The 14,418-nt window shown below is 46.5% G+C and overlaps 4 protein-coding genes across 4 annotated transcripts; 3 read left to right on the top strand and 1 right to left on the bottom strand.

Annotated features, from left to right (window-relative positions):
• Positions 1 to 111: 111 nt before the first annotated feature.
• Positions 112 to 5,188, top strand: BKA55DRAFT_737986 (uncharacterized protein). Its single transcript, XM_046201381.1, has 9 exons — positions 112 to 1,418; positions 1,463 to 1,502; positions 1,575 to 1,826; positions 1,869 to 3,011; positions 3,100 to 3,883; positions 3,929 to 4,325; positions 4,371 to 4,474; positions 4,530 to 4,754; positions 4,803 to 5,188. Exons 1-9 carry the CDS (start codon positions 178 to 180, stop codon positions 4,988 to 4,990), a joined length of 4,374 nt encoding a protein of 1,457 aa, XP_046050525.1. The 5' UTR covers positions 112 to 177; the 3' UTR covers positions 4,991 to 5,188.
• A 125-nt stretch (positions 5,189 to 5,313) lies between these two features.
• On the top strand, positions 5,314 to 6,288 carry BKA55DRAFT_689777 (uncharacterized protein; the record flags this gene model as incomplete). Its single annotated transcript, XM_046199392.1, has 1 exon — positions 5,314 to 6,288. The coding sequence occupies one exon, from the start codon at positions 5,314 to 5,316 to the stop codon at positions 6,286 to 6,288; it is 975 nt and encodes a 324-aa protein (XP_046050524.1).
• Positions 6,289 to 6,868: 580 nt separating this feature from the next.
• BKA55DRAFT_510519 (uncharacterized protein) lies at positions 6,869 to 8,103 on the bottom strand (the record flags this gene model as incomplete). The annotated part of the gene is made up of 2 exons (XM_046187610.1): positions 6,869 to 7,613; positions 7,661 to 8,103. The coding sequence occupies 2 exons, from the start codon at positions 8,101 to 8,103 to the stop codon at positions 6,869 to 6,871; spliced, it is 1,188 nt and encodes a 395-aa protein (XP_046050523.1).
• Positions 8,104 to 9,843: 1,740 nt separating this feature from the next.
• Positions 9,844 to 13,280, top strand: BKA55DRAFT_689775 (uncharacterized protein; the record flags this gene model as incomplete). Its single annotated transcript, XM_046199391.1, has 4 exons — positions 9,844 to 10,093; positions 10,158 to 12,373; positions 12,434 to 12,850; positions 12,918 to 13,280. 4 exons carry the CDS (start codon positions 9,844 to 9,846, stop codon positions 13,278 to 13,280), a joined length of 3,246 nt encoding a protein of 1,081 aa, XP_046050522.1.
• Between the last annotated feature and the right edge of the window lie 1,138 nt (positions 13,281 to 14,418).

Genomic DNA, 14,418 nt, shown 5'->3' with positions numbered 1-14,418 from the left:
GAAATCCTGAAATTCATTGGTTGTAGATTGTCTAGACCGAGACATGGCTGAGATATGTCACAACCTCGTTTCAGTCTAGTGAGGAAATCAGCCTCACCTCCCGAAGCATGCGTGAAATAAGAAGCCATCGCGCTGCAGACATCTGAATAGGATCGCCAAGCCTTATCTATCGTCAAAATGGGCGATTTTCAATCATTTTCGACTTATTCCGCTGCCTTCTCGGCGACAGAACTCATCAACCGTCCTGATAAAACATATGCAGTCAAAGGACAAGCTGAATTCTTGGCTGTCGCTGTAGCCCTCGATGTCCCAATCCTCAGCGCCCAGAACAATGTCATCGCTAGCATGAATATCCTTTCAGCTGGCGTAGGAGCCTCATTTGCTGTATTCGCATCAGCCGAAGAGCTTAGTCTTGATACAGATGAAGACTTTATCAATGCGACACCTGGAGTGCGTGATTGGATTCAGAAAGCGAAGGATAGCCAGAAGTTTCGAAGATATGTGACCAAGAAGATTGTTACGTCTCAAGGAGTCGCGAGTGACTCGCCTCAGTTTGCTGCTGCTATTAACGAGATAAGGGTTCTATCAAATGAGACGATTCGGCAATGTGACTTTATTGTCTCAATGCTCGCCATCTCGTGGAGCGAGTCACCGAGTGTAGGGAGATTTTGGCCACAGGTCTTGCTGGAAGCTGCTGATGAGGGGACTTTGGCGGAGTATCTCTCTTCTAATAAAGCCGACTTCAAGTCTCAATTGGCAATATCCATGAACATCGGTCGCGCGCTCCAATTTCTCCACGCTCATGGTATAGTTCATGCCGATCTAAAATCAACAAACGTTCTCGTCTTCACTTCTGGGTTAGATGAACACCAGCATGACCTCCTCAACAAAACAGGTCTTCCGCCTATCCGGGCTAAGCTCTGTGACTTCGGATATGCGGTCATTCTTGATGATTACAAGTCCGAGAATCTATTCCAGGCGAGGATCGGCAGTCTTCCATGGATGGCACCCGAACTGGATGTGGAAGAGCCGATAAGATTGGAGGATCTTCACAAGACAGACATCTACTCCCTTGGACTGCTCACTGCCAGTATCTTCATGAATGGCTGCACACCTTTTGAGTCGCTGAGCCCGGGAGAAGTCTTGGACATCAAAACGAGATCGCCAGACCAGCCAGGATCCGCAGTCGCAACACTTGTAGAGGACATAAAAGAGAAAACACCGCTCTCGGAACATCAGGAAGAGTTTGTTCATGCTTTTCTCGAGGGAACGTGCGCACCTTTGCCCTCAGACAGGGTGTCGTTATCAGCCATACAGAGCTACCTGTTTCTAGGACTCATGCAACAACTGCATACTGGAAAGGCAACTATTCCACTTGAGTGGTTCAAGGATCTACGACCAGCTGCAGACGGATACAAGTATGTAGCCTCCTTGTGACTTGGAGCTCTAACTTACGTCCTAGGGGCGCTCTGGCTGCTCTTGAGAAGAAACATTCAGGATTGGTAAGAAGGTTCGGCTCTTAATGCGCTTTCTTGTTCAACGAAGTCGAGTGACATTTGCTAATCGTTCCTCAGACAAATGAAATCGACCATGACGAAATGCTGATCCAACTCCGGCAAATGTATGATGAAGTCATATCCATCAAGATCAACAACCCAGAGTTCGAGAAGATGCTAGCAACATGTTTCGAGGACCACAGTCTTAAACCAGCTAGCCTTCGAAAGTTCAAGAAGAACTGGAAGCCAGATGAGGATACTCAAGATAGCGAGGGTTTCATCACCCGAATGAACGAGATCTTTGATGGGGCTATAGCTAAAGTTCCTGATGTAAGTGATGTGACCGATCTATAGGCGCCACTGACCAGTTAGTTTGCATTTGAGCACACTTTGAACGTGTCTCTCATTCCGAGAGTAGCTCAAGAAGAAGTCTTCCGAGACTTGAAAGAGAGTGTTGAGCTAGGGGATGTACAAGACTCTGCCGCTCCACTGCACCTCGCTGGGGCATATTTAAATGGTCAACTTGTCGAGCCATCAGAAACAAAAGGCCTAGAACATCTTGTTACAGCCGCTGTGATGGAGAACCCAGAAGCATTGTCCGTCATGCTGAATATTTTCGACGCGTGCGATACCCCTTTGCCGCAAGAAAGCGAAATTGAACTACTCAGCAAAGTTGAGTCATATGGAACCAAGACATTCGGCCTAGCTCAAGGAACCCTTTTCGACCATTTAGTTCCCAAGCATCTCTCAACGAACCAAGTTCTTGGTAGGACCTGGACTCGCAAGTGGCCAGAGAAGTACGAAGAGTACCTCGCGACAGAGCGCAGATTTCCCAATATGTTTCTCCTTCATTGCAACAGTCCTTTGTTCTTGAAGCAGAAACCCAACATGGACACCCCGATATTTGACTTTTATCGGCTGGCATGCCTGAAAGATGCAGGAAAGGAGAATCTTGATCTGGGCAGGACAGATGAGTTCAAAAAAGAAGTCACTCGGCTTAAGTGTCTCAACTCGTGCAACAATGATGGTTTCACGCTGCTCCAGATCGCAGCTGTTAAGAACGATCTTGCAATGGCCCGTGCTTTAGTTGAGCTTGGTGTTGATGTCAACGCACACGGCAACACTCACGGCTGGGCACCATTACTTCTAAGCTGCCACTGCGGCCACTTCGACATGGCCAAACTCCTCATCGCCAACGGCGCTGACCCGACCATCCGCGAGACTCTGCACGGCGCTACAATTCTCCACTCACTAACCCAGTTCTCCAAACGCGAACACTGCGAAGAGATCTTCGACATTGCCTTATCAGCTGGTCTTCATATCAATGTCGCCATGAAGAACGGTGCAACTCCACTCCATACGACATTCGCAGCGTGGGATTACTCCCACGGAGTGGTGACTGAGCTTCTGCTGGAGTATGGTGCAGATCCAACTAGACAGGTCCAAGAATGGGATGGATTCTTGAACTTCAACACATCAATTACTCATGCAGCGCAGCAGCTTGACGTCGATCTTGTCAGAAATTTTTTTAGCTGTCTCTGAAGCTTTGGTGACGATTTCGGGGTTATCAGCACAACGGCAACTCAGCGATGCTAAAGCGCAGGCGCTAAGTGCTTTATTCCGTAGAAGTCGCTTCTACTGCATGTGCGTCGGAGGCAAAGGGTATAAAGAGAAGCTAGAGACTGTCATCTCCCTCCTGGCGGACGAAGACGCCCGGTCGGTGCTGATCGAACGCCGACGTGTGGATAAGAAGCAACCTACAGATCCTTTCCTCACGATGTGCACCTTCAGAGGATCTGGTTTCTTTGTGGATACTTTTCTAAAAGTTTTTCCAGATACTGTTATTGATGATCCGTCGTGGAACTTACCGAGACTGTTTCTGCATGTCGCCATTGAAAGGAGAGATATTGAGGCCGTACGTGCTTTCGTTAGACAAGGTGCGGATATCCTCACCAAGGAGAGAGGAGGGCGGAATGCACTTCATTTTGTAGCACACTACTTTCCCAAGATCTTACCAGAACTTGTACAGACACTTGAAGAGTTTTCCACAGAGAGACGACAGGGGAAGAGTATGACAGAGGTATTGGAGGGGCAGTGTAATTCCGGCCTCACGGTGTTTGCTCAACTTCTTGTTGAAGGTTATGATGATGAGCGCAAACTGGCAGAAACTCTACGTGCAAAGTACTCGCTGAAGCATGACTACAAGATGAACCGAGGCGGTAGCTGGGTGACGTTCGGAGGCTATCTCGTCTCACTCGCTGTCGCCGATGGCTTGGTGCCGATTGAGCATATTCAGTACCTTCTGAATCTTGATCCACTTCCAGAGTATGCAACTACCCCGACTGGTAAAACTCTGCTTGCCACAGCTATCGAAGGCTTTTCAGGATGTTAGTGTCTCCCCAAAGGTCACAACCATTACTGACTGTTTCAAGCTCGAGATTCGTATGATCTTGCATGTCACCAGGTCACACGAATGCTATTAGCGAAGTACCCAGCTTTTGATGATGTTTTCCGCATTGCAGATGAGAAAGGTCGATCCTCTCTTCATATAGCGGCGTACTGGTCTAACAAGACCGCTTTACAAATGATCAAGGACTATGCTCAACGGCATTTCCCCAGCAAAAACATTCCTTGGAATACAGTAGCCAGCGGAAACACGGTTCTGGATCACGCACTACTTGGTATAAAAGAGAAATCACTTCCAGCACTTGACACTGAAGTCAACAAAGTGGCAACAAGGTCGACAAGGAAAGCAGCGCTGGCTTGTTATGTGTTCTTGCGAGAGAATGGAGCGCTGCACAATTGGGAGTTGGAGGGTTCGTTAGTGGCGTGAGTTGAATGGAATGTTAGTGAAAACACCGCTAACTGGTCTAGGGCACGGTTGATCATGTACACTCCAGACTTTGAGAAGCTTGGCCTTTTCCTGAGATTGGCGACTCAGAGACTTGGCCTGGGTCCACCAGACGTCGACTTTGACAGTGAGTTATTCATGCGACATTCTCTCCCTCAAAATTCAATATCTGACCACATAAGGATGCGTCGAGGTCGGCACTACAGCAAGTCTTGACGGGAGACTCATCCGAGTTCCAGTCGTAGACCTGGTATGGAAACATGACATCTTCATTCTCAGATTCTATTCCGTTCGGATATCATCTCTTGCAGTTGAAGGTTTCCGTCAATTTCATGGTTGGATTGAGAAGCGAATGACAGAGACTGAGCCACGATGTTATGAAAGTCTTGGTTTGCCCGCTGGACGTTGTAAGTGCAAGTCGATTCATGCCCGTTGATGTACTGACTGAGCGACAGGGCCATTCATGACTCTGACCTACGACCAACCCATGCCTTACGCAAGAGACACTATGCGCTGGACCCGAGGCGGCCGTATTTGGACTGAAGAAGAACGCGATGGGCTTAAATCACAATTTTCTTCGCTTTGGGATATTTTCTTTGGGGACGTTGAGGAACAGTTCATGTCTAGGTTTGAGATGGCTTAATTCCGTGGCGCACTTCCAGATGCGGTAATCCTTAGTCCCGTTGGTGCCGCCGCCCGCCTATCTCCGGTGCCGTAGGCGCTGGAACCTCAGCACTATGCTTAAAGAGACCTCTTTGGGAAACGTTCAATTGATACGTCCGATTGTAAATTCCGTTTGACCATGAGAATGTTGTATTATAAGAGACAAGGACAGTCGGTCAAAGATTCACTGCATTCCGAACCGGCACAGCAAGCACCACCACCATATTACACTTTCATTCCCTGAAATATTGCACTTGAAGTTATTCATCCTCTTAGAAAGCAAAGACATCCTCATCATCCAGAATGCCTAAAGTCCTTATCATCGGCGCCACTGGCTACCTCGGCAGCAGAATCTGCAACGTTCTCGTCAACAGCGGTCAGCATAGAGTCTACGGCATCGCGCGCAATGAAGCCAAAGCCAAGTCTCTAGCCGTCGCCGAAGCCACCCCCGTCATCTGCCCCGACCCCATCAATAAGCCGGCCTCCTATCTTGATGCCATCCGCGACTTCAACATTGACATTGTCATTGACGTTTCGGGCGCAAATCAGGAGTCTGCAAAGTTTCTTGCTGATGTGAAGTCCACTGGTCAGGAGCGTTTGAATAGGGCAAAATTTGCAGGTCTCACACATATTCCTAAGCTTGGGTTTATTTACTGTTCGGGAACTTGGGTTCACGGATCGAGTGACAAGCTGGTGAATGACCTTGATATTGTGGGACCGAATGCCGCGACACCACCTGCACCTCTTGTCGCATGGCGTGTCGCTCATGAGAACGCCGTTCTTGCTGCTTCTGACGTTCTTGACGTGGCGGTTCTACGTCCGGCGCTCATCTACGGCGGTGAAAGTACCATCTGGACACCATTTGCCCTCCCGCTTCTCCAGGCTTCCCGGAACGGATCTTCAGACACTGTTCAAATCCCATTGAGTACTGACTCTCGACCCGGACTTGTGCACGTTAGCGATGTTGCCACTGGGTTCCAGAAAGCTGTAGAGAAGCTTTCCCTTATCAACGGCACTTCGGTCTATCCTGTCTTTGACCTCGTTACAAGTCAAGAGAGCATGACCGAAATCTTCGCAGCCCTGGCTTCACAATGGGATTTCAAGGGTCGATGTGAGTTGGTGGGCCCTGGGGATCATTTATTTGCGGAAGCCATGGGGACTAGTCTACGAGGGTCTTCTGATCGTGCCAAGCATTTGCTAGACTGGACACCAACGAAATTGAATGGCTTTGTTACTGATATGGATATGTATGCTGATGCATTTGCTTCTCAACATTAGTTCTGGGTTCTGGGTAGCGAATAGCCACTGAGATATCTCTTTTGGAAAAATAGGCGGTAGAATTGTTCAACTCACGCCTTTATCTTGCTACATCGTGTACCTAGTAATGACAAGTGGCAGTATTGCCTTATTTAAGCTTATTTGTCCCTGTTATAATACTATCAGCAGAATTCTAATGCCTTCAGTCTTGTTGTGAACATTCGTCGTTTTTGAGAGTGTTATTTTGAGTTAGTTGACCTGATAGCTCATGCTTGTATCGCGCACCTTCATCGTGAATATTCGCCAAACCAGCACACTTGGCTACTAATATCCGGTCCCTATGCAAGCATCGCCGCCCGAGCTTCAGCTGCAAGTATTTCTGGACCCTCATCCTGCGATAATCCTGGTGATTTACGTGTATAAGCATCATTTTTTTAAGGAGCTGACCGGTTACAATAGGTGCTCTCGGTATGTGTCTCTCCTTGTTCTACAGCACCGCCACAGCACCTACAACAGGCTGTTTAGGGACCAGATTTATTATAAGAAATTAATGTAATTTCAAAAAGTATAAATAAATCAGTATGTGGCCTTACCCCCGCCACTACTTTCTCCCTGGTGAATCAGCGCCCATCTCATAGACTGTTTCACGTTCACGAGCCTCGGTTCCAGCCATTTCGTACGCGGGGGCAGGGCTTTGAATCATTGAAGGAGGTAATTGACTCCCCCCTGCAGGTGCATTCTGTCCATTGGGAGAGACCGAGCCTGTCATCATTGACATACGTGCATCCAGTGGCGTAGAGGATACCATGCTGGGAATGGTGCAAGGCGGCATAGCTCCGTGTTGATGGGCATGATATGGGTATTGATTCTGGTTCATTGGGTGGGCCTGATGAGCCATGTTGAGTTGACTGGTAGGTGCTATGCATTCCTGGCGCTTGTTCTTTCTCCGTCGTCGAAGTAAACAGAAAGCGCCAAGGCAGATCAGCCCAAGAATCGCTACACCCCCAACGACGCCGCCAACAATAGGCCCGACAGGGGTAGACTTGCTACTGGAGCTGGGGGAAACAGAGGAGGTCGTTGAAGCACTCGGCGGCTGAGGTATCATGTAGACGGTGACAGCACTTGGCGTTCCAGTAGCCTTTCCCTCGACAGTTACAGTGACTGGTTCTCCCGAGCCTTCCGAGGAACCATCTGTGAGAGTTACTGTACTAAGATTGGGACTCTTCTGTCCTTCAAAGGTAAAGTAAGCAAACTCAAGGTCCTCAACAGTGGTTGATGCACAACGATAGTCGAAGATGCCACTGGGGTAGACATATGTACGGCAAAAGGGCCGGTCCGAGTTGGTACTAGGAGGCCACATTAGCGCTGAAGGCTTCAAGATAGAGAATCTTACCATAGAAGATTGTATGTATTGCTCTGACAGTCGTCATTACATCGAGTCGAATTAACTGCCTTCGAAGACTCGAGGCATGTGATATGAATCTGTGATTCACAAGCAACTAATCCAATACCACTGGACACAGCCCAAGAGCATGAAAGACTGCTAGGACAGGTTACTGGTGAATCTTTGTCGCCATCCACGTAGCCGCAAGTCTCATCGGGTGCGATGGTAATTGCGAATGCAGAGTCCTCTGATTCCGCTCGTGGTTTCAATCCAGGGCCATATCCAAGGAGCAAGTTCAACGGGTCAATTAGCCCCAATGGGATTTCCGTTACTGTCGCCGGTGCATCCGGAGTATGTCTTGTTTCGGCGCCATGAGCAATGTTTATCGCATGAATGACCTGGAGAGCGGTTCCGACTAGGAAGACGGAGCTGGAACAAGCCGGCCAATACATACTTAGTTTGAACAGCGGTGACAGGGAGGCAGGTAGGGTCAGAATGGAACGGAGTTTCGTTATGAGAATCACAACATGCAGAGAAACGCCGAATTGTCAGAGAAGGAGTTAGGTTACCCCGTTACGGAGAGGAGACTTTAAGAGGAAAGTTCTCTGATCAGGCTACCAGGCTCGACCAACAACTGACACTACAAGACGCGACGAGGGTAAGGTTCCATATTACGTGATCGCTTGTGATGTGGCTTCCAGGAATTGGCGTCCCCGATAGGCTTGATTCGTTTGGCGTCACGAGCTGAACGATATCAACGCCATGTTTAAAGATTTTTGGTCTTGGCAACTGCATCTGCTCCAGGAAATGAACCCCGTAAGGCTCTTTACGATGTAAGGCTAAACATGAGAAGCAAATGTTGAAAGGACACCTAGCATATGGCAAGTCTTGGCTGCATCAGTACGAATAAAACTGACAGGAAATTAAAGATTAGAGATATAGCCGGGAAGCCAGGCTCTGTAAGAATCATAAGGCCTCTGATAAGACGAGTCTGACGAGCTCTGTGTGGCGGCTTACACGCATACATTCCCGTGTCGCTGGAATGAGGGCTTGGAACGCCATGCGTTGAACCCAAGCCTACCAGGCGAATTGGGAAAGTGGTTTGCCAATTCGTCTCTGGAGGTGCACCGTAACTATGTACACAAGTGACAGGGAGAGCAGTTCACTCAGCTCACAGCCTGATAAGTGATGTATCTTTGCCACCCACAGTCGTGCCCACTTCCACAGTCAGGGAGCATTAATCACAGGATACAGAGAGTGCATCTACCGTAAGGAACCTAAGCAATCGCTAGGCACTCTTTACATAGGCCTAATGCTAAAACAAGTATATTCTATAATAAAAGGCATTTAAGTCTTTAATTATCAGCTAATAGCTAATTATACAAAATGTGTGTTTAAAATTAAAGGCTTAAAGATAATAGAGGTTAATAGAAATAAAAGAGCCTATAGTGTACAGCAGTAACTCCTTTTTCGCCTCATCGGTGTATTATAGGAGTAAAATACTGAAGAAATGATATTAAAATAGTGCTTGGATACTGTTCATGAATCTGCGGATTAATATTTTGTACCAAACCATATTGATGTCTCTCTGCAAGATAGATTTTGCTAACACATTAAAAGATAACCTATAATGGACAATATCCTTATAATCCCGAGACACTAAATAAACTTCCAATCAAGACATAGCCCTTCTAATTTATTTTTATATTAATTTATAATTATCTTGCCATCTTTAGGTATCGGGCACGTGAGTAAACACGTGATGAGACAACAATTTCAAGAACAGACAGAACCAACACACAAATACACCCTGGTCTTGTCCAAAGACAGTAAGAGATAACAATCTATTAATAGGTTTTAAAGATTCTACTTCCCTAACCCCGCATGTTGATCCGAGTGCGATATTTACTCATTTACCTTTCCCCATACCATCCTGCCAATACACAGCTAAGATCTTGATAATGAACGACGCACGTCAAATGTACAGAATAAAATGCCTAGAATTTTTCAAAGGCCGCTATGGCCGTCGTGTTCAGGATTATCGTCTGACTGCATATGATATACCTTCCAGTTCTACCTGTTCTATCGATCCCCTTTTGCCATATATACTGAACGACAAGCTGTTCTACCAAGGGAGGCTCTATGTCTCTAACTCCACGGGATTTAAAATAGCAGATGCACTGTGGGAAGCCATGGGTATGAGCCCCGGTGACTATACCGTTCTCTTAGATATGGTATCGAACCCAAAAGGCACATTCTGGGCAATGTATCATGATGATGCGCTTTTGAACACAACACACCCTCGCTTCCGCGACGGAATGAGTCTTGCTGAACTATTTGGTGCACTTAACAATTGGCCCAAGCGAGATCAAGACATAGCACATCGCAATATTGTGGCTGCATTGCAGACCTACTCTCATTTTCTTCTGGGACAATTTTATGGTAAGTTATGCTGACAGCTTTAATATAACTCTCCTATCGCATAATACTAACTGCCAAATTCTAGGAGAGTTCTGGCCCTTGAGACCAGTCCAACAGAACAACTACATGTACCCCCTTGAATTTGGTCTCATGGTCTATATGGAAGAACAATGGAAGAATATAGCATGGATCTTCCTAGATTGCGCACTTCCAGCCATACCCAACTTTAATACTTCAAGAGGCACAAAATCACCATTGATGGATCGTATAATGAAGGACAAGGTCTTCGACCCGGATGAGAAGAGAGAAACGGCTCGTTCTGTTCACGTCCTTTTCTCATCCGCCGGCACTGGGAAAACACGACAGATATTTGAGCTATTGCAAAAGCATTGGGGGTTCTATCTTCTAGCCCCGAATCTCGACCCTGTACCGGAATCGTCAGAAAGTGACGCTGACAATTATGGAAGCATCGATATTATAGATACGAAAAGATATTCGGCATCTAGAGACACCTATACTATGTTTGAGGATCATCCTCAAATGATTCCAGAGTGGGTTTCCAAAGATGCCAATGTCTTCCAACCTCTTATAGTCGCACGTGTTGCTCTTCTCTACGAGTTTTTACGCCGATTTCCTTCTCCAACACCAACCCAATGGCTCTGGCTACAGATATCCTGTGATGCTTACGATCCATTCGATGCATTGTATCGACTGTTTAGGTTGTCGTCATCCGAATATCTATGGTTCGATGATTGTGTCTACGTTTGGGCAGAAATACCCGCCTTGATCATACCCAGATGCTACGGCTTTCTCAATGAACATCCCGATCACTTCTTTAACGGCTCACTATACCACTGTTTTGATGAAGCACAGCTTACTCTCGATGACCCTCAGGCTTCCTCGATGCTCAGTCACCTCTATGCAACACTCACATTGATGTATGTTCAAACCGGAGACTGGGCTCGAAGAGGTGGTGGTAGCATTGAAGAACAGAGTGATGAACACATGGAGGATCAAGAAAGTGATGCAAGATCATGGCAGATCAGTGACGAGTTACCATACATAAACCCAACCCTGATAATTTCGGGAACATCCCTTCGCCTACAAGTGCTCGAAGAAAAACTCGCCACGTACTCTACGTATGCATGGGGTGAAGGTGAACAAACAGTGACAAAATGGGACAGCTACAGCATTCACGATTCATTTCCCCTGATTGCATCTGATGCGGACTTTTGGGGGCTCTACGAACAACATTTGACTGGCATCATCGGCGAATGGAGAACCTCTCAAGGTTTGAAAGAAACTGGTAGTTGGTCAATGTTACCTCTTTTAAGCCGCAGCGGTCGGCCCTTGGCGTTTGAGTCATCTAAGATTAATCTCGATATACTTCAGGCATGGCTATGGAAACCATTGGAAGTTCCCACGATGCCAGAGCTTCTGGCACTGATGATTCAAGCCTACAAGCTAATGGCGACAAGGAACCATTCTACTGATACCTCACAAATACACCTAGAACAGCTTCTAGATCATCAAGATTCAGAAGCTGTTGCTTCGGTTGTTACTCTGGGCCTCATCCAATTGTTCAAGACCAATACAGCACCGGAATTAGAGACCTTAGGTCAATCCTTGCTGCAATTACTAGCCGATCATGGCAATGTCGCTATGGACCAAATGGCTTCAATCATCCAGAACATATATACGCGAGTGGCGACTCCCGACAGACCGTTCAGTGAAATAGCAGAGACTTTACACACAAGTTTGAGAAATCTGTGTATCCGAACCATGATCAAGTTGCATAGTATTGGCCAGCGCGGACGATATAGATGGTCAACGGTCTACATCGAGGAGATAATGCTGCTTTCTCAGCGTTTGGCTACGCCAGGGTCGTCTCTATCAAAGATACGGATGATCGTAGAAGAGGCAGAAAACAAAACGACAGCTGCAGCTATCGATGCTCTCAAAAGTCAAATTCGCAAGATGAAGTCCGCCGGGAAGGAGGAGCTAGTTCAAGAGTTGTTTCGCGCTGGAATCCGAGCAGAAATGATGAGCTCTCCTACCATTTTTTTGAAACCGAACTATGCACAGTTGGTCACCTACGGATTTGCCCTGGTTCTGAATGACGGGAACACCATAAGATACACGTTTTCTGAACCGATAGCTGTTCGAGCAGTCATGGAATATCTTCGCACAGAAGGAGGAGATGAGTATCAAGAACTCATGTTGCATTGGCTTGTCCATACACAAGATGATTATGAGGTTCGAGGAATGTTTGGGAAGGCTACGGAGTGGTTCATTGCAATGGTAAGCCATTCCCAGCACACTATCCAGGTCGATACCAGATGCTAAACCGTCACGTTACAGTCGTTCGATCTTTTACTCCGACATCAAAGACTTCATCAGATTGGTGAACCTAGTCTCTTGGACAGATCTTCCCTTCGTGAGAACTTGTTGAAATACTTATCAGAAGCTGTAATGTTGGATTCAAAAACCCAAAAGTTGTTAAAGCTGAGCACTGTGGTTAGGATCAGTGACTTTTCCCTGCCTGAATCGCAGACCATTTTCAAACATGAGACTCCAGGTACGATCTGGAACTGGATGAAACAACATCGATCAGGAGACCAAGCTTCTTCACCCACGTTCATGTTTCCCGACATTAATGCTGGTCCGGATCTGGTCTTCCTATTGCAGAAGCACTTGACAGATTCCGAAGGGCACAAGACACGTGAATTGGGGCATAGACGTCTCGCTGATATCGATAAAATGTTTATTATATCCCAGGTAAGTATTCTCGAGACCACCTGTTGCTTTCACAATGATAGCATGTTCTCACACCCACTATAACTAGATCAAAACCGGCCGAGGAGCACGCTTTGAAGATGCGATGGAAACATTGTTAGATTCCAACTGGCATAAAAACCTGAAGAATAGCACACGGGAGGCTGAGTCTGGGGAGCTCGAACACTGGGGAGACACTCCATTTGTATTGCTTCTGGTCTGCACAGGAATCACTGTGAAGCAGGCAAGGGTACAAAGCTGGATCCGGAAGAATTACAATCGCATTAAGGCAAATCATTTTGTCTGCGTTCTAGATGAGACCGTTGCTAGCAGCATCTGGGGAAGCGACTTTGCAGTGCTGGCAGATGCTATAAGAAGACAAGATTCACAGAAGGGCAAAGGTTGGGAGCAGCATATTAGAAAACGCATCTAGAAGCTCAATGCTATTGCGATTTGACTTATGTTAGGTGGTATAGTGAGTTTTATTAGTTTGTTTTCGACTAAGAGTCTACACTTTGAATAAGTTATTTCTGTATAGCTTCTTCTAGATAGTAATTCCGGGATATTATCAGTTAGTCATTAGTCGTCATAACTCCACTATGCAAGGGTTTAATGATATGAGACTGCTACTAAACTCAATGTTCTGAGGGCTTGAAGTGCTATACTTGCACCTATACCAGAGTATTTGGTGCCTTGCGTTTTGAGACTCTCGGGCGTATTCTCAGAAATACTGTCATAGCCAGAATACTTTCTGTAGGGATAGACACGCAACGTCTTGGAACATCTGAAGGCAAGTCAGTTGCGTGATTTAATTGCTCTCCCTGGAGAGGCCTGTCTACGTCACCTATCCTTCAGACGTCAACCAATATCTTGGGAAAATGGCCATTCAATGCGACTTCCTCGGAGGAGGAGTGAATGGGGGAATTGTTGCGTAAGACCTCAACGATTGCGCTCATAGATGCAATAAAGATGCATCTTGCCATGCATTCACTTACTACCGACAGTATAAGTTCTGCTATATGGCTAAGACCTTCCTGGATTTGGCTGGACGGAGGACAGAAATGGTTAGGATTCTGGTATCAAGGGGTCGTGCGTGCAGTGAGATAGGAAAAGACAAGAGTCTGAAGATCACTGGCGTGGAATTATATCATGGCCCAGCATTCTGAGAGATATCCATAATATGTTCAGCACATAAAATGTGCGCAGGCTTTTATGCATTCTATTTATCACCTTGATTAATTCTTTCGTTACCTCAACTCATTACAGCGACCGAAGAATTTACGGTCACCAGACCATCTTGTACTCTCCTCAAATGGCCACGCTTACTCTCACCCGTGTACTAATTGCTACTATACGATGATAAATCGAGGCTCATGTAGCATATAATTATGTAACTAACTTGAACTAACGAATTAGGTTACATGTGCTACAGGCTCTAAATGAAAACTGATCAAGGCCAAGATCGAGGACAGGTCAAGACCAAGCTGGCCAGTACTGGTAGTCTGCTGATGTTCATTGCAAATGAGGGCATAGAAGCATGTAGAACCAATAAAAATCAACCCAGAAGTATT

The sequence above is a fragment of the Fusarium redolens genome (genome assembly GCF_020744475.1).
Source record: "Fusarium redolens strain MPI-CAGE-AT-0023 chromosome Unknown BKA55scaffold_7, whole genome shotgun sequence".
Taxonomy (NCBI): Eukaryota; Fungi; Ascomycota; class Sordariomycetes; order Hypocreales; family Nectriaceae; genus Fusarium; species Fusarium redolens.
Note: the sequence above shows the minus strand (reverse complement) of the source record. Positions and strands in the feature narration are given on the sequence as shown.